Raw genomic sequence first — 22946 nt, forward strand, 5'->3', positions numbered from 1 at the left:
GCTGTTCAGTAAACATTTCATTATTGTTACAGTTGAGTATTTTTTTTTTTATTCTTTGATGAATAGAAAGATTGAAAGATCAACATTTATTTGAAATAAAAAGCTTTAGTAACATTATACTACCATTAAAGCTTGGAGTCAGATTATAAAATTGACCAAAAGTGATGATAAAGACATTTATAATGTCACAAAAGATTTCTGTTTCAGGTAAATGCTGTTCTTCTTTCTATTAATCAAATACACCTGAAAAAGTCTACTCAGCTGTTTTCAATATAATAATAATAATAATGTATCTTTTTGAGCAGCAAAACCTTTGAAATCACAGGAATAAATAACTTAATATATTCAATAGTAAACAGTTATTTTAAGTAGTAAAAATTTAAAATGTACTGTTTTTGTTCTGTATTTTGGATCAAATAAATGCAGACTTGGTGAGCAGAAGAGACTTCTTTAAAAAAACATTTTAAAAATTTTGACTGGTAGTGTATTTCGCTGTTACACGGCCACATTTTGCATTTAATGTCATGTTGAATTTGTGTTTATGTCAGACTGCCTTGGTAATGCATTATTTGGCCGATATTATTGTGCCTTTATTGGTCTCCCAGCCTCACCAGCTAAGGAAGTATACAAAACTTCTCTAAAAGCAGCCTGCTAAATAAGACCAGGCTAGATGACTAGTTTAAGCTTTGTTTTAGCTGTTTTTCTTTTCAACAGGATTGCTATTTCTGCAAAAAGAAAAGTCAGCTGGACGTTTGGTGGCGCTGTAGCATTGATGTGATGTTGTGTGCTGTATATCAAACCATTTCCGGGATGCTTTACTCGTTGGGTGGAATGTTATTAGTTTTTGTTTCTGTGCACAAACAGCAGTCTTTCTCTAGGGGGCGCTTTCGGGCTCAACAAGCGAATTCTCAATTCGATCGCATTCAAATCGTAGGATGTTTTTGCCTTTCTAAACGCATTATAAATCTAAAAACGGTTATAAAATATAGTAGTCAGCATTTGAAGTGGACAAAAACCTTTAATCACAGTTGTCCTAAAACCAAAACATTACTCGTTCTAGCCTTAGGACAATTTTGAAGAACTGTTTTTGACTTAAAAAGTTGACTACTGTAAATTAATCAATTTTAGCGATTTGTGTCTGACCAACAACAGTCGCTTAATCCAACGAATAAATACCAAACAAATGTGATTGGTCCGTCCTAATGTGCGGTGTGAAAAGTATCAGTCAACGTGTTACGTCAGTAATCTTCTTGGAAATATTTTAAACTTTAATAATCACTCTTACAACTTTTAATAACCAGTTAAGACACAATTCTCGGTGAACACTTGAGAAAATATTGTAATCCTCCATACTAGGTCCCTAAGCCCCTCCTATCTGTAACACAGTTGCATGCTAAAGTGCCATTCTTGTCGCTGGCGATTTTTATTTGGGTTTTCTATGGATGCTCTTTATTATCAGAGGAACGCATGACCAAATTAAAGGAGAAATATTCATTATTTTACTGAACGTGTTATATATATCTATTCCTGTGACGGACAGAAGATCTTATTTTTTCACCGGCGTTGATACTAAAACCGAATTGGGTGAGTCTTGATCAATAATATAGTAAATACAGAGGAAGATCTGTATTTTCCAACCGGCCTCCTAGTTCTAGTAGGCTATAATGGAGTGTAAGGATTTATTGTGGATGCAATGGATGTTGATCATATGATTGGTATTATACCCAGAGCGAATCATAGTTAAAATGAATTTGTATGGCCAAACGCTTTTTGGATCTGACATAACATCTCTCTGACAGGTCGGTGTATCAGCAGACATGTCATTCCCTCCTCCTCTGAACCAGATAGCCCAGTTGCCCCCTGGCATTTCCCCCACACAATTTGCTGGGTTTCCTACAGGTACGTCATGAAGATAAGTATGTTCACATGTGTTGACATTTGAGGTTGTTAATCTTTGTTTATTTTTTTCTCAGCAAGTCCCTTAATTCCAGTCCCTGTGGGAATGATGACTCCTTCTCCAGCGGTAAAGAAAAGCTAAAATGTTTTACAATGTGCTGTATATGTGTAATGTCTTCGAGACCATACCATCCAAATTCCATACTGAATCCTATGGTGCTTTACTCCTGATCATTTCAAATAATAAGCATACAAGCCTGCATTTCATACATTTCATAATCAGATGCATGGAATTGTCAGTCTGGTTGTGTTCATTTTGCTCTGTGCAGTTGAACGTTACTGTTTGTTCCTGAAATGTGCTGCAGGTTTTGGTACAAACTGCAGTGCCAGTAGTTCAGAAACTCACTAAGGACTCCATTGCCCGTAACAAGAGCCCAGATGAAGGTACAGGGCCGACCACCACAGTGTTTGTGGGAAACATCTCAGAAAAAGCCTCTGACATGTTGGTGCGGCAGTTGTTGGCGGTAAGTGTGGGGAATCTATTCACCAACTTTTATCTGTGCAGTAATGTTAAAGTTTTAAGACACAACAGCTTTAAAGTGTTACTTCGTCTCAAAATGTAAGTTCTGTCACCTTTACTTACTCTTTTATCATTCGTATGTCCACCTTTATTCTTAAACATGGAAGTAAGCCTATGGGTGAGACTTTTGATTCATTAGCCGCTATAGGGAAATAACAGGAAGAATAACAACAATCACAAAACGGTCAAACTGTTTGCACTACAAACCAGTGTGTTTATAATTAATACATTAAAAATAATATGGAAAGACACTCCAGTTTTCAATATCAAGCAGCAAAAGGAGCTGTTGTAAAAATAGCTGGATGCAGATGAGACCAGTTTCAACCCAGAGCCATAAAATTTACTAATAGTGGCGCTCACTCTTATGGAAGAAATAAGTTGGATAGACCACATCAAATATGGTAAAATGAAGTTTGAACTTACTTGCTTGACACATAAGAGCCAATGAGATTTTTAGTATGTGTGCTGATCAAATTATCTTCGTTTTTGTTTAGAATATTAATAAAAGTCATGTGGGTTTGTAACAACATGAATAAATGATGACAAAATTAAAGTTGATTAACACATGCATTGCTTGATCTGATGTTCATGGGAGTGTTTGTGCTGTTTTCTTTCTTCTGCAGAAATGTGGTTTAGTCCTCAGCTGGAAAAGAGTCCAGGGGGCTTCTGGAAAACTGCAAGGTATAAAGTAAGACTATAATAATTATCAGTGCGTAGTGTGTCAGTCTTTTGTACACCACAGTTATTAACAAAGATCTTATTGGTAAGTTCTAGCTATGCAGATTTTACATCTGTCATCTGTCCACCCTGTCTGACTCTGACCCAATGCTATGAACTTTATATATTTTTATGTCTGTTTGTATGTTTAGCGTTTGGGTTTTGTGAGTACAAAGAGCCGGAGTCCACATTGAGAGCTCTCCGACTGCTTCATGAGCTACAAGTGGGTGATAAGAAGTTACTTGTGAAGGTGGATGCTAAGACCAAAGCTCAACTGGATACCTGGAAGGCCAGTCAGAGGAGACGAAATGGGGTAAACCAAAAAAAAAAAAACTTTTATTCAGCAAGGACACATTAAATTAAATGAAATTTAAAAGCAGATTGAGCACTAAATCCGCATGTTAGAATGAAGTCTGAGGGATCATGTGACACTGAAGACTTGAGTAATGGCTGCTGACATCACAGGAATTAATTACATTTGAAAATATATTAAAACAGAAAGCAGTTATATAAATATAAATGTTCCTTACCTGGTTTATTGATTGAAAGAGCGTGTATGAGCTCTTGTTTAGAGGAGATTGCAATCAATGATATTTGTCACATACAAATATATATTCCCCTATACAGGCTCCTCAGACTGGAGAAGAGACTAAAGATGAAGAGGAGGAAGAGGTTCTGGACGAGGAGACGAAGCGGCGTGATCAGATGGTGAAAGGCGCCATAGACAGTCTAATCCGGGAATACTCAAGTGAGCTCTCAGCCTCCTCACAGGATGCTGAAGCCCATCAACGCAAGAAGCGTAAAGAGAAGAAGGAGGTATTTTTGCTTTCACCATGGTAACCATACTGACCTTGCAGCCCTGTCATAATGGCTTAACTGAAATACTGGGACATTTTCCAGAAAGTTTTACTTAAAGAAATAATCAGTCATTATTTGCTCACCCTCATGTTGTTCCAAACACATATAACTTATTTGCTTACTTTCTCAAAAGATATCGTATAACACATGTATAATAGCATTTAAGTCATACAGTGAGGAAAAAAAAATTTGATCTCGTGCTGATTTTGTACATTTGCCCACTGACAAAGAAATGATCAGTCTATCATTTTAATGGTAGGTTAATTTGAACAGTAAGAGACAAAATAATGACAAAAAAAAAAAATCCAGAAAAATGCATTTCAAATAAGTTATAAATTGATCTGCATTTTAATGAATGAAATAAGTATTTGATCAATCTATCAGTCAGCAAGATTTCTGGCTCCTGTGTGTCTTTTATACAGGTAACAAGCTGAGATTAAGAGCACTCTCTTAAAGGGAGTGCTCCTAATCTCAGTTTGTTACCTGTATAAAAGACACCTGTCCACAGAAGCAATCAATTAGATTCCAAACTCTCCACCATGGCCAAAACCAAAGAGCTGTCTAAGGATGTTCAAGGATGTCAGGGATGAAATTGTAGACTTACACAAGGCTGGAATGGGCTACATGATCATCACCAAGCAGCTTGGTGAGAAGATGACAACAATTGGTGCGATTATTCGCAAATGGAAGAAACACAAAATAACTGTCAATCTCCCTCGGTCTGGGACTCCATGCAAATCTTGGGTGAGAACCTCCTTCCCTCAGCCAGGGAAGGGTTCAAATACTTATCTGTCACTCACTGTTCAAATAAACCTGACTGAATGTTAGACTGATCATTTCTTTGTCAGTGGGCAAATGTACAAAAATTTTCTTCAAAGCTCCAGTCTCTATTCATTGTAATTGTCTGAAAAATATCAACTGATAAATTATTTAAAAGTCTAATTTTGTGTTCCATGGATGAAAGGTACTTTCGAACAACATAAGAATGAATAAATAGTGACAGAATTTTCATTTTTGGTTAAAATGTTTCTTTCAAGATTATTATTTAGGAAGCTGTGGACCACTAATTCTGAACTATTATGCCCTTTTTTAATAATATAATAATAAGTAATATAAGTCTCAGGTGTCTCCAGAATGTGTCTGTGAAGTTTCAGCTCAAAATACCCCACAGATCATTTATTATATCATTTTGAAAATGCCCATTTTGAGTAGAAGCAGAAACACGCTGTTTTCATGCATGACTCTTTAAATGCAAATGAGCTGCTGCTCCCCACCCCCTTTTCCAGAATATAGCTGTGCCTTTACAGATCATACGTCAGAAACTTTTGATTATGATGTCTATCGCACTGAAATCATGCGTTTTAAAGTCATATCAGTTTAAAATTTTAAAATCAAGGTTTTCTGAGCGCACACGTCCGAAGCACATGCACAGAAAGTTGCTGTCACTTGGCATGTAGTACTAAACTAAGTTCTTTCATGTCTTACTGCGCTTAAACTGTCAAATACACACAAGTTTATGTTAAAACACACATGAGGTACAAAAACAGTCGGTTATGTCTGTGAAGGTAAACAGCTGGGAAAGAAATTGCATGTTTATATTAGATCAGTGTGGCAGCACCGTACTATACAGTAAATAAATCAATAAATCCACTGTTATTTTGTCTCCTTGTTCTTGTTCTGTGCTCATCTGTGCAGCCAACGACAATGTTAGCATGCTTTGCTTGAACTTTCACCATGGCGTTAGAACTGGTACACTGTTTTCGCTTGCGAAAAACAAAATGACAGCGCCATGGGTGGAAATGTGCATTAAGGGATGGAAATATTATAATAAGATCCTCTAACCACGTCACAGGGAGCGAAATCTGATGTGCTGGTTTTTGCAAATGCTCGCAGAAAAAGGCTCAACAAAACAAAGTTACTGGGTTGTCTTTTTTTCACGTTTTCTGGGTTGGTAGATGCACTGGGGACCTGATTATAACACTTAAATGTGGAAAAAGTCAGATTTTCATGATAGTCACCTTTAAAAAAAAAGAATCTATTTGCTCATATGGTCTAATCTATTCAACTTTATTTCCCCCCCCCCCCCCCCCCAGGATGATATAAATGCAATGGAGCTGGAAGATGACAAGCGAGACCTGATTTCCAGAGAGATTAGCAAATTCAGAGACACGCACAAGGTAACACACTACTTTTTGCTTTTCTCTCTCTCTCCTTTTCTTAGCCTAGTCTGTGGACTGAAGACGGCCACATCTAGAGTACTCTAAACCCACGTTATTATAACTGAAACTACACCTAAGTAGAGTAAATTCACACAAATGAACTCTGTAGGAATTTAATATATCCTGCCCATTTTAGACAGCTGCACAGAACAATTTATTATTCTAAGAAACATCATTATTCACATTTATTACGAATAAGAACTCTTTTGTTGTGTTTTTTTAATCTTGCAGCATCTAACAAAATAGATGCTTAGAAATTTGTCAGATTACAACTTTAGAAGCTGTTCTCTGAAAGAATGATTATAGATTGATTAAGAGATGGCAACAATGGCAGCAGTTGGGCAGGACCAGTTCAGGCTAGATTTACCACACAAAAAAAAGTGCATGAACGAACTGTAAACCTCCCTCTAAAGCTAATCTGTTCATTAAACCCCACCATTACGGTAGAGGTCATATGGTGACTAAAGCAAGATGAATCTCAGAGCTTTGGAAAAAACTTGCTGGAATTGAGGATGTAAGTATGAGCTTCCTTTTCTATTCTTCATATTTTGGGCGCCCCCTTCTGGAGGATCCACAAAGGCGCAACTGGCTCTGGGTCTCGGATACTGTAGTGTTAAAAAGACCCACTGAAATCTAACACACTTTGATGTATTGACCTCAGGAGACAAACTGTAATCCTGAGTGTGTGCGATCAGCGATGGTTGCTCAGTAAACCATATTTTTGGATGGTGTTGTGTGGGCAGAGCTCAGTGAACCTTTGTGAGTCCTCTGTGTAAAAGCGTGGTTTTGGTGAGAAATGCAGTACTGAATAACCACTGCAGTATTTTTCACTGCAGTCTGAGGGGGGCGCCCTTTCACAGCACGCACAAAGCTGAAGATTCCTCAGGTAAGAAGTCATATTTCTTTCATGTCCCATTTCCTTTTTCTTTCCGTTTCTGTCTGTTTTTCTTTCTGTTGTTACATTACATTTGATACAATAATGCGTTACATCTGTGATGTATTATCCAATTTTATTGGCCTGTATATGTGTATTTAAGACAGTCATATTAAGAGGAATCAAATTTTCCTTGATATGTTGAGATTCAAGCTAATTGCATGATGGAAAACAGACTGATTAAAAAGGTCTCTAATCATTTAACAATGTAAAATGATGGCAAACCTATAACTTAAGGGGACAGAAGTAAAAATTGTCTGTGCGAGGTCAGTTCAAGGGTAGAAAATGGGCATGCATAGACTATTTAAATTAAGAGATATAAAAATAATAAAATAAAAGCTACTATCTCAACCAGCTGTCTTTGTTTATTAAGAGGTAAGTTCACCAAAATTAAACTTTGCATAATAGACTTTTGGCTCATTAAAATTCAGCGACGGCAAAGTCAGTCCCACACAATTTCACTTCTTTTGTGCGCATCTTTTATTCCTTATTTTCTCTCTGTTTCTTTTAGCATTTCTTCTCTTTTGTAACCGCTCACCATTCAGAGCAGAGAGTTGCTGTTCCCATCAATCATTCAGTAAAGCAGACAATATCGCTTCTGTTGCTGTAGCTATTTGAAACTTTCAGTTTTGCAGTAGCCTCTCTGTCTTTGGATGGTCAGCAACTGTATTTATATTTGTTAATATTTGTTGGGCGACTGAGGCCTGGGGAACAACAGAAGACGACAGTTGGGTGAGATTCCACCTCTCTGATTTCATTCATTTTGCCAAAGTGAATGTATTTGGATGATACAGTGTATTACAGATCTCTGCAAAACCGATTTAAGAATAAATCCGTAATTGGAAATAATGAACTTTAAAATTTGATGGTGAATTGTGAGAGAAATACACAGGGTTTGTTTGGAGTGAGGATGTACAGGGTCAATACTAACATACAGTGTAGTATCAGTCAATTTGGTACCAGAGGACTTTCTGACTGACAGGTGCGTATTTCTGTGACTTGGACAAAATGGCCGTCTTGAAGAGGTATTCATGTAAAGGTTCTTAAAAATTTGTTTTTAAGGATTGTGTAAAAACATATTTGAAGTGTAAATGCACCACATAGATTTGTTGCCGTGCATTATGTTATTAATATTAATCAAACACTGCTGTTTACTCCAGTAATTAGGCTAAAAATGCTATTTTCCTTTGTTTTAGTTTTGTTAATATTTATGTTAACATTTTTACTGTATATACAGTTGAGGTCAAAAGTTTACATTCACCTTGCAGAATCTGCAAAATGGTAATTATTTTACCAAAATAAGTGGGATCATACAAAATTCATGTTATTTTTTTTTATTTAGCACTGACCTGAATAAGATATTTTGCATAAATTATGTTTACATATAGTCCATAAGAGAAAAGTTTTGTTTAAAAGTTTACGTATGCTTGGTTCTTAATGCTGTGTTGTTACCTGAATCATCCACAGCTGTGTGTTTTTGTTTAGTGATAGTTGTTCATGAGTCCATTGTTTGTCCTGAACAGTTAAACTGCCTGCTGTTCTTCAGTAAAGTCCTTCAGGTCCCACAAATTCTTTAGTTTTTTTTTTAATCCTTACCAACAATGACTATATGATTTTGAAATCCATTTTTTCACACTGAGGACAACTGAGACTCGAACACGATACATTAACTTGGGGGGGGGGTGGGGGTCATTGTTGGAAAGGCAACTATCACTAGAAAACAAAAACAAAACTGTGGATCATTCGACAACACAGTATTAAGAATTAAGTGTATGTAAACTTTTGAACAGGGTCATTTTTATAAATTAAACTATCATTTTCTCTTGTTGACTACATGTAAACGTCTTTTATGTGAAATGTCTTCTTCAGGTCAGTACTAAATAAAAAATTACATGCATTTTGTATAATCCCTCATTTTTTGGTAAAATAATTAACATTTTACAGATTGCGCAAGGTGTATTTAAACTTTTGACTTCAACTGTATATATTTCACAGCAATCCTGGTAGAGAGGCCCCATTAAAATTATTACTTGCTTTATTTTAAATATTTCAGATGTTTTAAGTGGACTGTAATCATGTGTGATGAATTATATTATTACTCAATTTTTTTTTTTCACGGTTTCTCCAAAATCATGTGTAGAAGGATGAAACTTTATATGGGAGAGGAATACTGTGTGTGCATCTGTTGGAGTGTAAGTGTTGAAATCATGAGATTTTCATCATACTGAGACACTGGCTTCATTATTTAAACCTCTTTCTGTTTCCAGGGAGATTCTGGAACTTTGCCCTTGTTCTATATGTGTGTTCTCACACTTATTTGAACTAATATCTCTCTTTCCCCACCGGAACCCTGCAGAAACTAGAGGAGGAGAAGGAGAGAGAGCGGCAGCAGATTGAGAAAGAGAGGAGAGAAAGAGACAAAGAGAGAGAGCGAGAGAAAGAGCGACGCGATCGGGAGAGAGAGAAGGAGCGGGAGAGAGAGAGACAGAAGGAGAGAGAAAAGGAACGAGAGAGAGAGCGAGACCGCGAACGCGAAAGAACGAAGGAGAAAGAGCGGGAGAAAGAGAGAAGTCGTGATCGCAGTAAAGACAGAAGCAGATCCAGGTGTGTATGAATGTAGAATCTTTACAAACATCTGTTTTTCTTTTTGCCTGACCTTTGACGGAAATATAGCATAATAAAGTTGTGCAAGATTTCATTTATTATATTATTTTAAAATTATTTTCCATTTCACTTGAAAATAAATCACATTACCTACTTATAGGGTTAGTTCAACCGAAAATAAAAATTGTGTCATTAATTACTCACCCTCGTCATTCTAAACCTGTAAGACCTTCATCTTTGGAAAACAAATTAAGATATTTTTGATGAAATCCTCTGACCCTCCATAGACAGCAAGGGTCCTACCACGTTCAAGGTCCAGAAAGGTACCAAGAACATAAAAAAGCGTATAAAATACAGAAAAAAGCTGTTGATATGTTTACTTTTAGTGAGCTTGAGACTTTTTAGAACATTTCTAGAACCACCTAAAAGGTTCAGCTAGAATTTTTGTCTCTGTATCCTTTGTAAGTGTTGTTTATGTTCTGTAAGAAGTGTAATTGCTAGTTTCTAATGTACAGAATAAATGTTGTGTGTGTGGGTGCATTGTGTTTTGAAGGGAAAAGAGTCGAGAAGAGAAGAAAAGAGAGCGCGAGGAAGATGAGGAGGAGGCGTATGAACGACGGAAGCTGGAGAGGAAGCTACGTGAGAAGGAGGCAGCCTATCAGGAGGTTTGGAATCTAAAATGTATTGTTTTGGATCATTGTAATGGAACATCATGCAAAAACATGATTTCCTTGCTCTTTGCACATTAACCCTCAAAAACCGAGACAGCCGCCCACAGCTAAAAATAACAATTGATCTTAAATGTTTAATAACTTTTGAACCGCTAATCCAATTTGAAATTCGTAATGCATACAGTCTTATTTGGATATTTTTTTCTGTTGCATTCAGTATGTTTCTCTCTCATTTTTTTGTGTAGTTTGTGAATAATTTGGACTGTTTGAATTTTTGTTGTGCAATTGTTTTCACTACTTCCTACACTGTTTGTGTTTATCGTTCATACTCAGATTAAGAATATATTTATCTGAAAAAGTAACTTTTTTTACTGTGCTTTGTTATTATATAACACTGTTTCTACTATGGCCTTACTCCTGAAACGTTTTTGGACACATCTATATAGTCAATAAACTAAATGGGCCTGTTTTTCACTGAAAAGCGCCTATATTAATATTGTAATAAATGGAAATATGTAGACACAGTTTTATTTGGAAGTGTAAAACGCCTAAATACAAATTTCTAAAGGAAAAAAAAAAACTTAAGGAAAATTGAGACTTTAAATTAGCTAGACATAAAGTTCAAGTTCTTCTGTTTATAATGTTATATGGCACTTGATGCTGACTGCTAGAATAGGTCTGAAAAACAAAGAAAAGTACAAGTGCGTCAGCTGCCAAAAATGTTCTAGGGGTTTAAGGGTTAAACGGTTAGTTCACCCAAAAATGTCCTTACTGTCTTTCTGGACCTTGACTGTAGTATTTCCATTGCAGTCTATGCAAGGTCAGAAAGCTCTCAGATTTAATCTAAAATGTCTTATTTTGTGCTTTGAAAATGAATGAAGGTCTTATGGGTTTGGAACGACATGAGGGGGAATAATTAATGACAGAATTTTCATTTTTGGGTGAACTATTCCTTTAAAAATGTTATCTACTTTAAATGGTCAAGTTAAACTAATATATGAGGTTTTTGATCCATAAAAGTACAAAAAACTGGTGAGCAAAAGTCTGTGGTGTTCCAGAGCAGTGCTTCTGTCTCTGGAGCTCTGTAGTGTCCTGCTTGTAGATCATCTGCCCTCCTTTATTCTCAAATGCAGGACAAACAGATTTGTGCTTGTAACCGAACACAGTAGGATACTATGATTTGTTTTTACAGCGCCTAAAGAACTGGGAGATCAGAGAGAGGAAAAAAGCAAGAGACTACAGTAAAGAAACTGAGAGAGAAGAGGAAAGGCACAGAGAGATGGTGAGAATAAATTAGTGCTTTTAAACACATGATATAGGTAAAGCTTCAAGCATTCATACATTTGTAGTTAAATAGATTTAAACCGTTTAATGCAAGAAGCAACATGTATGATTAAAAATGTCTTTACTGGCACTTTTGGTCAATTTTATGCATTTCTGACCCCAAACCTTTAAATGGTAGTTTACATGTACACTACCGTTCAAAAGTTTGGGATCAGTAAGATTTTTAAAAATATCTTTAAAGAATTCTCTTATTCTCATCAAGGCTGCATTTACTTGATCAGAATTACAGAAAAAAACTGTAATATTGTGAAGTATTATTACAGTTTAAAAATTGTTTTCTAAAATTTAAATCTATAATTTATTCCTCTGTGCAAAGCTTTTTTTTCATCACCCATTACTCCAGTCTTCAGTGTCACATGATACTTCAGAAATCATCCTAATATGCTGATTTATTACTTTTATCATCAATGTTGGAAACAGTTGTGCTGCTTAAAATTTTTGGAACCTGTGATTTTTTTTTATGAATAAACAGAACAGAGTTTATTTAAAATAGAAATCTTTTCTAACAAGTCTCTGCTATCACATTTTTTTATTTAATAAATCCTTGATAAATAAATTAAATTTGAATTAAATATTAATTTCTTTCAAAAAAAGAGAATCATTTACTGACCACAAACTTATAAATGGTAGTTTATATTTTTACAAAAGATTTCTATTTTAACTAAATGCTGTTCTTTTTAACTTTTTAATTATTAAAGAATAAAAGTATCACAGGTTCCAACAAAATATTAAATCAGCATATTAGAATGATTTCTGAAGGATGATGTGACAATGATGACTGGAGCAATGATGCTGAAAATTCAGCTTTGCATCACAGGAATAAATTACATTTTATTATATATTCACATAGAAAACTGTTATTTTACATTCAAATAATATTTCACAATATTACTGTTTTTTTCTGGATTAAATTCAGCCTTGATGAGCATAATAAACTTCTTAAAAAAGCAAAAAACATTTAACTGATCCAAAACTTTTGAACAGCAATGTAAAATATATTTTCCATCTTTTTGTCTCATCTTTTTTGTCATATTTTTGAGTCATAGCACAAGGAAGGAAATTAGTCTAATGACAAACTCTGTAGGAAACTTAATATCCACAAAATCATCAATATATGTCTTGGCCCTAATTGGTTCTAAGAGAAAATTATGCAAATAAAACTCTTTTTTTTTTTCCCGGCAGACTAAAGAAGCCAAACGCCTGAAAGAGTTCTTGGAGGATTATGATGATGACAGAGATGATCCCAAATACTACAGGTACAAACCCATAGAAATGATGCAAATGCTAACAAGTTAATTGAATAACAGTAATGGAGTTTTTACGATGTCGTTTCCACTTTTAACATTTTTCAATTAGTACCCATAGTTGGAGAAAAAACTATATATTCTGTTCTTGTGTCCAAATACATATCTCACCCTGTCTATAATTCTTGTCTTGCTCTCTTTTTTTTCTCCTAGGGGTAGTGCGTTGCAGAAGCGGTTGAGAGACAGAGAGAAAGAGCTGGAATTAGATGAGAGGGACCGAAAAAGAGAGAAAGATGAGTTGGAGGAGATCAGACAGAGACTCCTAGCAGAAGGACACCCAGACCCTGATGCTGAACTTCAGAGGGTGCGTATGTGTGTGCGTTTCTATGTCTGCATTCATCTGTGCCTGTGTGTCTAACTTTGTTTTTTTGGCCTTAAAGATAGAGCAGGAGGCCGAGAAACAGCGGCAGCCTCCTCTAAAGGAAGAGCAGAGTGAAGAGGTGCTGCACGTCTCCTGTGAGGAGCATCAGAGAAAAGGAAGCGCGGAGCAGGAGGCGTACTCCTCAGACAATAACATCACAGACCGAGAGGAAGACGAAGAGGAGGAGGATGATGACCGAGAGGTCAAGCCATGCTTGAAGCCCACACTCAGACCCGTTCCCACAGCGCCCTCTATCTCTTCAGCCAGTGGCAATGCCACACCCCTCTCACCTGGCAGCGAATCACCACACGGCGTCACGACGCATGAAAATTCTACACATGAGGCCCCACCCACAGAAGAGCTCAGGCCTAAAATAGGCCTCAGTCTCAAACTAGGTCTGTGTGTTACTTAAAGGGTTAGTTCACCCAAAAATGAAAATTAGACCATTATTCACTCACCCTCAAGGCATCCTTGGTGAAATTGACTTTTTTCTTTCAGTAGAAAGCATTAAAAAATTTTCTGGCTTTTCCAAGCTTTATAATGGCAGTGGATGGGTGTTTTTCTTCAACAGTCCAAAACAAGTCCAATAAAGTGCATCCATCCATAATAAAAAGTGCCTCACACGGCTTCAGGGGGTGAATAAAGGCCTCCTGTAGCGAATCGATGTGGTTTTGTAAGAAAAATATCCATATTTAAAACTTAATAATCACTTTTCTCTAGCTTGTGCCAACTGTCGTACACAGAAGTGAGTCTCGCGAAAAACCAATGTTTGTTTACAGTAGCAAAGAAAGCCAAGTTTTCTTACTTTAGCAAAGGAAAACCAGTTGGCACAAGCTAGAAAAAAAAAAGTGGTTATTACATTTTAAATATGTATATTTACTTATAAAAACACATCGATTCTCCTTTATTCACTCCCTGGAACCATGTGAGGCACTTTTTATTATGTATAGACGCACTTTATTGGAGTTGTTTTGGACTGTTGAAAAGAAACACCCATCCACTGCCATTATAAAGCTTGGAAAAGCCAGAACAATTTTAATATAACTCTGGTTGCATTCATCTAAAATAAGGAAGTCATACACACCTAGGATGCCTTGAGGATGAGTAAATAATGGGCCAGTTTAATTTTTTGGTGAACTAACCCTTTGTAAGGAACTGATGTGCATTCAATTTAGATTTAGTGAGACTTTTCCTATATAGCAATAGGAATATAGTCATTTTCTTTTGCTTTACATCAAATGGCTTCAAACTGCTTTTTGTCTCTCAGGTGCTGCAGGCAGTCCTAAATTGCCCCAGGCAGGAAGACGAAAGGCTCTTGCTACGGTGGACAGCGTCTTTAATAAGTTTGATGAGGAGGAGGCGGAGGAAGCACCCAAAAAGAGGAAGCTGGTACCTCTTGACTACAGTGAGGATGAGAGGGGAGGCCTTAGTCTAGATGGAGCAGAGGTCACAGGGTCACGGCCTGGTGTAAACACAGAAGAGAAACGAAAACATATCAAGAGTCTAATTGAGAAAATCCCCACAGTCAAACAAGAGCTGTTTAATTATCCACTGGACTGGAATATGGTGGACACGGTGAGAGAGAAACTATTAGTGTGACTGCTTTAAATGGTTGTTTATTTGTATATTGTGGCTTGTAATTGCTCAGCATAGATATTGAACAGTTTATGTAAAGATGACTCTTTTGCCCACACAGACATTGATGGACAGGAGGATCCGCCCATGGATCAATAAGAAAATCATAGAATATATTGGAGAAGAGGAAGCCACACTAGTCGACTTTGTCTGTTCAAAGGTGTGTGTTTGTGTTTGTATCTTGTTGGGAATATTGCCTGTTTTTCTTTTTCTGTATTAATGTGTTTTGTCTTTTGTTGCAGGTCATGGCTCACAGCACGCCAGAGGGAATTCTGGATGATGTTGCCATGGTAAATAGCACATTTAAAAGTGGTTTGATATTTGCACATAAATTTCATTTGGTGAATCTCACAAAACCTGTCATGTCAGTATGATATTTTACCCTTTTCTATTATATTGTATTGTAGTAGAATCAAATATTTAGAATATATTGTAAAAGTAAAATTGTATATTTCTTTTCATGATAATTAAAGGATTAGTTCACTTCCAGAATAAAAATGTCCTGATAATTTACTCACCCTTATGTCATTCAAGATGTAGTTTCTTCAGTCACAAAGGTTTATGAGGAAAACATTCCAGGATTTTTCTCCATATAGTGGTCTTCAATGGGGATCAGCAGGCTCAGTCCAAATTGCAGTTTTAAAATGCAGCTTCAAAGAACTCTACACAATCCTAGCCAAGGAATAAGAGTCTTGTCTATCCAAACTATCAGTCATTTTCTAAAAAAAAAAGATATACTTTTTAACCACAAATGCTTGTCTGAGGACTAGCTTGACTTCATGCCTTATGTAATCACGTGGAAAAGGTCATGTGTGACGTAGGTGGAAGTACAGACTTTACAGACAGTGTTTACAAAGGGAACGTGCAAAGAAAGTCAAACGCCCTTTACAAAAAAAAAACTACAATGTCAGATGATTTTGAAGTTGGTGGAGAAAAAAGATGGAGTTTTTCGATCTACCCTACCTTTTTGAACCGAAGTACACAGACGAAGTACTAATTGCACGTGACCTTTCCAACGTGATTGCGTAATGAGTGAAGTCATAGACAGGCATCGCAGGGCTAGTGCAAGATGAGCAGGGTTCCTATGGGTCATGGAATTTCTGGAATATCATGTAATTTTGAAAGGTCTATTCCAGACATTGAAAGTCAGGGAATTTTACATTTTTTGGTCCAAATCATGGAATATCAGGGATTTTTGTTTTTTGCTTTAAATTTTAGTTTCCATTTATCAAAATGTAATGTCTACACTGTGTTTTTTTTTTATAGTGTTGTTTAACGCTATTGTTATGGTTAGGTTATTTTTTAGCACCATTTTATTCCCTTCCCGCTCGTCAACTGGCAATCAGGAAAATATGCCAGGAAATTTAAATTTCAAGACCTTTGGCTACTAAACGTGCCAAAGACGTGGGTGTTCAAAGTAAATGATAGAAAAGAAAAAACTAAATGTAAAGAAATAAAACGAGCATTTAACCCCTGAAAGCATAAAAACCATAAATTAATTTCAGTAGAAATAATACAGAAAAATATCAAAGTGCATTTAATAGGTTAAAATCTGGAACGTTTTGCTTTTTAGTCAGTGGAAGTTGGGGAATTTGACATTTGACTTAGAGTGGGAACCCTGGGTGAGAATTTGTGGTTTAAAAAAAAAAAAAAGAAATTTTATTTTATTATTTTTTTAAATGACCGTTTCGCTAGACAAGACCCTTATTCCTCGGCTTGGATCATGTAGAACCCTTTAAAGCTCTGAAACTGCAATTTAAACCTTCAAACCTTGAAGTCCACTATATGTAGAAAAATCCTGGAATGTTTTTGTAAAAACCTTAATTTCTTTGCGACTGAAGTAAGTAAATTATCAGGATTTTTTTTTTATTGAATTTTTTTTTATTATTCAGTCATTTTTTTAAATAAGCACTTTTTGTGAAAATTTTTTTTCCTACTTTTAATTTTGGGGTAATTTATGACCTGGAGCTGGTTTGAGAGATTTACCTCTTTACTGTGTGGATAATCATGGCTGTGTTTCTTCCAGGTACTGGATGAGGAAGCAGAAGTGTTTATAGTGAAAATGTGGAGACTTCTGATCTACGAAACAGAGGCTAAGAAAATCGGCCTGGTGAAATAACATGAACTGTGAGTGATAGAAACAAGCAGGAGAGAGGGTGAAGTGAATCTGGCTTCGCTTTCTTGCTTTTAGAGCCTTTAAATTAAAGTATGGTGGATGAACACCACAGACTGATGCACTTCAACTCTTCCTATATACTCCAGAGGATTAACTGCACAGCTACTGGTGCGAATGAGTGTGTGAACCTGTGTGAGAGAAAGAGAGTGTGTGTGTGTTTGTGTATAATAGGCATGTGCCAGTTGGTCTGACTGCATTGCCAAAACCGTGAAAAAGTCGAAAGCTTCTTTCATGCCCAGCTTAAATGGGGAGTCTAGTTTGACTGGCTGTTTTCCATTTGATTTGGTTGTAGAGTTTATTTAATTATTTCAGTCTCAAATTTTTAGCACAACCAATTTAAATCAGCTTACATTGTTTCCTTTTATTATTTGAGTGAACTCGGTTGGGATTTACTGTTTACTTGCCTCATTACAGGAAAGAATGATTGTTTCTAGTGTGCTGTATTATTATACAAAAAACAATATTTGAATAAGGATTAAATATCTCACTGTAAACAAGCTAAATGAAGCCATACCTGTGGAGATAATGGGATTTTCTCCAGGTTTGTCTGGTTTTGCAGCGGTGGTTTTGAATGTGGTGTATTTTGCACATACCAGCCCATCAGAAGGTTTGTTTCCATGGTGATTGATTTGACTTTGAAATATTAAAATGTCTGATTTTCTAAACTAGCACCAGTTCTGTTGCTACTTTAATCTTTTTTACTTTTATAGTTCTCAGATCTAAACCAAACTGACCAAAGAAAGTTGCCGAAAACAAGTAGCACTATATAATGTGTTTTTTGTAAGTTGACAGCTGATGATTAACAGATCAGGACTTCTTATTTATTCACCAATGAATTAGGGAGACCAGGGTGAGTTGTCACAGGGTTAACTGGATTTTGAGTCTTTTGGACTTTTTCTTCTAATTTTGTTCTCTGGACAAAGAATTTTTCATAAATGGCATGTTTGTTTTATACAATTTACAAATTGTAACATGTATATAGTTATTTTGACCAGCAGAAACTGTTTAAATCTTGAAGTTCCATTAATTCTGCCCTTCATACAGTTGAAGTCAAAAGTTTACATACACCTTGCAGAATCTGCAAATGTTTATTTTACCAAAATAAGAGGGATCATACGAAATGTTAATGTTTTATTTAGTACTGATTTGAATAAGATACTTCACATAAAAGATGTTTACATATACTGTAGTCCACAAGAGAAAATAATAGTTGAATTTATAAAAATGACCCCGTTCAAAAGTTTACATACACTTGATTCTTAATACTGTGTTGTTATCTGAATGATCCACAGCCGTTTTTTTTTTATTAGTGATAGTTGTTCATGAGTCCCTTCTTGCTGTTCTTCAGAAAAATCTTTTAGGTCCCACAAATTCTTTAGGTTTTTATCGTTTTTATGCATTTAAACCCTTTCTAACAATGACTGTATGATTTTGAGATCCATCTTTTAACACTGAGGACAACTGAGGGACTCATATGCAACTATTACAGAGGGTTTAAACACTCACTGATGCTTCAGAAGGAAAAACAATGCATTAAGAGCCAGGGGTGTAATTTTTTTAACAGAATGGTGTGTACAATTTTCTTATTTTGCCTAAATATCAAATTTTTTCCCTTTAGTACTGCCCTTCAGAAGCTACAGAAGATATTTACCCGTTTTCCAGAAGAGAAAATAAGTTAAATTTACCCTGATCTTCAAATTCAAAAAGTTTTTACCCCCTGGCTCTTAATGCATTGTTTTTCCTTTTAAAGCATCAGTGAGCATTTGAATCTAATGTAATAGTTGCATATGAGTCTCTCAGTTGTCCTCAGTGTGAAAAGATGGATCTCAAAATCATACAGTCATTGTTGGAAAGGGTTCAAATACACAAAAATGTTGAACCAAAGAATTTATAAGACCTGAAGGATTTTTCTGACGAACAGTGGGCAGTTTAACTGTTTAACAAAACAAACAAACAAAAAAAAAAAAAAAACCAGCTGTGAATATTCAGGTAACAACAAAGTATTATGTATCAAGTCTATGGATGGGGTCATTTCTATAAATTAACTATTATTTTTTCTTATGGACTCCATGTAAACATCTATTATGTTAACTTAATGTTAATCTTATTCAGGTCAGTACTAAAAAAAAATAACAGGCATTTTGTATGATACCTCTTATTCTGGTAAAATTAACATTTAGCAGATTCTGCAAGCTGTATGTAAACTTTTGACTTTTGATATATATATATATATATTTTTTTTTTTGTCTAAACTTTGCTTAAAAGACATTAAACTGCAGCTATATAATAGAGTCATAGTAGGTTCCCATTGTGACAAAAAAGCGTGTCAGTTTAAATTCCCTAGATAATGGTAGAAATGTTCAGCTCATTTGTAAGCCATCAAAACATCGATGCTGTCTAAATTGCAATTCTAGTAAAATTTCTAAGGGTGGCGCAATTACTCAGGGATGCCGGTGGGCGCCTCTCCTCGAACAACTATAAGCACTAAACGTTGAGTGACTAATGCTAATTGAGAAAGGCTCTATTCAGTGTTTTTATTTAGCACATACATTCTTCCTGTGAAAAAGGCCTGTGATGTAAGAATCAACTTGGACTTGATGGAAACAGTTTCTTGCCGTGAGCTGTACCAATAACTCCAGGTGAGTGAACAAATCTTTTCACAGCCACGGTGTGAATTACATGCTGTTGTAATGAAGTTTAATTTGGAGCTTCGCAACAATTGCATGTGAAAACTGAAACAGATATTTTACATGTTTATATAATTTTATTTTCACAGTTGTCAAAAAGTAATCACAAAAGTTTAAAGCGCAAGATAGAGCCCATATATTCACCTCTCGCGTTCGCCTGAGGTAAACACAGTAATAAGGATACGTTACTTGAGAGGCTAAATTACGTGTTTTGTCGCTGTTTATAAACACTGTATTGTTTTCTTTAAAAACTGTCCATAACCGATGTTTAGGTTACTGTATCACTGACGTTCAATTTCAATTTGCGTTGCGCCAGAAAAACCTCAAAAAAGTATTAATAAAAATGTCAGGAAACATTATATGCTATATAAGTCATTTAAAAAAGGACCACCTTCTTTATATCCCCTTTTTTCTTAAGTTGAGCAAGTTGTTAAAAACAAGGTTGGAAATAGCAGGAAACACCAGGCTACATATCTTAATAAAGGATTGGGGTTACAGAGAAGGAGAGAGAGAGAGAGACAGAGACAGAGAGAGAGAGGTGCACAGGGAGGAGGGGGACCTGTTACTGCTGTGCCAACTGCGCGCTTTCACTGCGCAAAAGCGCACAGAAATGTTTTCTGCTCGAATCAAGATATCATTCTCTTGATTCCTTTCTTTTAAAAAGCTTTTCTTTCTTAAGACAAAATGCATTCGTTTTGCTCTCTTAGCATGTTTTTAGTCTTTACGAAGTCAATTAGTATCCTCTTTTGACATAAGAGGATCCTGCGTCTCCATGCGATTTTCCTACAACCCGCCGTTTAACGCCATTTAAATGTTTTGAGACTAGGACTGTGAGGATGTGGACGCTACCGAGGACCCGGTTCGCGCACTGTAACGGCTCGTCGAGCAGCGACGAGAAAGAAATCGCCGTAAACATCGGCGGCGTGCGGCTGGTGCTGTGCGGGGACATTCTGAACCGCTATCCGGACAGCAGGCTCGCCGAACTTGTGAACTGCTCAACTCGGAGTTTTGATGTCATTTCCTCGCTCTGCGATGATTACGACCCTGGGAAGCGAGAATTCTACTTCGACAGAGACCCTGACTCGTTTAAATGCATCGTAGAGGTGTATTACTTTGGAGAGGTCCACATGAAGCGCGGGATCTGCCCTATTTGTTTTATCAAAGAGATGGAGTTTTGGAAGATTGACTTAAGCTACTTGGACGAATGCTGCAAGAGTAACTTGACTGAGAAGGAGGAAGAGTTGGCAGAGATTGCAGACAAGGTGAAACTGATCCTGGATGATCTAGACGGTGACCCTAATGTGAGCCGCACTGAAAGGTGGCAGAAGTTTCTTTGGAAACTCATGGAGAAACCAGAGTCCTCGCTCCCCGCTCGCGTAATTGCTGTTGTGTCCTTTTTGTTCATTCTAGTGTCATCTGTGGTTATGTGTCTAGGGACTATACCCGACCTCCAAGTGGAGGATTCCGAAGGGAACCGCGTTGAGCACCCGACACTGGATGCTATCGAGACGGCGTGCATCGTCTGGTTCACGGTGGAGTACGTGCTGCGCCTCGCATCGTCCCCAAATAAGGTGCGCTTCGCGCTCTCCTTCATGAACATGGTAGACTTTTTAGCCATCCTGCCGTTTTACGTGGTGCTGGTTCTCACGTACCTCGGCACGGCCATGATGGAGCTAGCCAACGTGCAGCAGGCGGTGCAGGCGCTCCGCATCATGCGCATTGCGCGGATCTTCAAGCTTGCGCGCCATTCTTCTGGCCTGCAGACACTCACGTACGCGCTCAAACGCAGCTTCAAGGAGCTGGGGCTGCTCCTCATGTACATGGGAGTGGGCATCTTCGTGTTCTCCGCGCTCGGGTACACCATGGAGCAGAGCCACCCGGAGACGCTGTTCAGAAGCATCCCGCAGTCCTTCTGGTGGGCCATCATCACTATGACCACCGTCGGCTACGGGGACATCTACCCTAAAACCACCTTAGGCCGGTGCAACGCGGCCATCAGCTTTCTATGCGGGGTGATCGCCATAGCGCTGCCCATCCACCCCATCATCAACAATTTCGTCATTTATTACAACAAGCAGAAGGTGCTTGAAACCGCCGCCAAGCACGAGTTGGAACTCATGGAGCTGCGCGCTTTCGAACTCGAAATGAGAAGCTCCTCGCGCAGGTCTGACGCGCCCGGGAACGCGTGGGAAGGTGCCATGCGCGCGTCGCGTAGCGATACATACATCCCGCTCCTTTCGGGAGCGCACAGAACTGAGAAGGAGCCTGTAAAGAAGAAAAGCCTGACTTAGGGCAAAAAGTGAAAGAAACTTAAGAAAAGCACTTTAAGTTTCACGAGAGCTTGTGTTATTATGGTCATTGTGCGCTATAAACTGCTGTGCTACAGTGTGACCGTCAAGCTGCTTGTGGTGTTTTCACTGGACATCAAAAATCAGTTCCATTTCAAAAGTGTTATTTTGTCTCAATCAAATAAAGTGCATGTCAAACTTCACTCGTATACGTGTGTATTAGATAATTATGGCGCAACCAAATGTTTACATCAACATCATCAGAATCATATTTCACAAACGCACACATACAATGAGCAACAGGTGTGAAATCAGTATCATACATGGCCATTATCTGTTATCCAAGCTGTAAGTGTAAAAATATGAAGGATTAACAGGACACAAACCGAATTTGAGGTAAGAAATTACTTTTTTTTTCTTTTCTATTATTTTCTTTGGTTTATGATCATGTTTAACGGATGGTAAATGATTAAAATGATATTGTGGATTGGCAGCTTGTTTTGTTTAATTTAATTTGAAGGTGAAATTGTGATGAGGGTCGCATACAAATTCATAAGCAAAATTATTATTATAATTACTACTTATTACTTATTTTATTTTGTGTTTCCACTCTTTACAGTACTGGGGTAGATTTAAAAAATATTAAACCTTACTTAAAAATATTGAATATGA

At 36.9% G+C, this 22946-nt stretch overlaps 2 protein-coding genes across 2 annotated transcripts; both read left to right on the forward strand.

Moving 5' to 3' along the window:
* The first annotated feature begins 1447 nt into the window (after positions 1-1447).
* LOC141325261 (RNA-binding protein 25-like) lies at positions 1448-17967 on the forward strand. The gene is made up of 18 exons (XM_073833828.1): positions 1448-1584; positions 1800-1899; positions 1974-2023; positions 2262-2420; positions 3100-3157; positions 3346-3506; positions 3821-4009; positions 6145-6228; positions 9561-9808; positions 10362-10473; positions 11672-11761; positions 13006-13079; positions 13281-13431; positions 13508-13883; positions 14756-15063; positions 15185-15283; positions 15366-15413; positions 17150-17967. Exons 2-18 carry the CDS (start codon positions 1818-1820, stop codon positions 17240-17242), a joined length of 2382 nt encoding a protein of 793 aa, XP_073689929.1. The 5' UTR covers positions 1448-1584; positions 1800-1817; the 3' UTR covers positions 17243-17967.
* A 2605-nt stretch (positions 17968-20572) lies between these two features.
* Positions 20573-22459, forward strand: LOC141326214 (voltage-gated potassium channel regulatory subunit KCNF1-like). Its single transcript, XM_073834935.1, has one exon. The coding sequence runs from the start codon at positions 20823-20825 to the stop codon at positions 22275-22277; it is 1455 nt and encodes a 484-aa protein (XP_073691036.1). The 5' UTR covers positions 20573-20822; the 3' UTR covers positions 22278-22459.
* Positions 22460-22946: the final 487 nt, after the last annotated feature.

This window comes from Garra rufa, chromosome 2 (assembly GCF_049309525.1).
Source record: "Garra rufa chromosome 2, GarRuf1.0, whole genome shotgun sequence".
Classification (NCBI taxonomy): domain Eukaryota; kingdom Metazoa; phylum Chordata; class Actinopteri; order Cypriniformes; family Cyprinidae; genus Garra; species Garra rufa.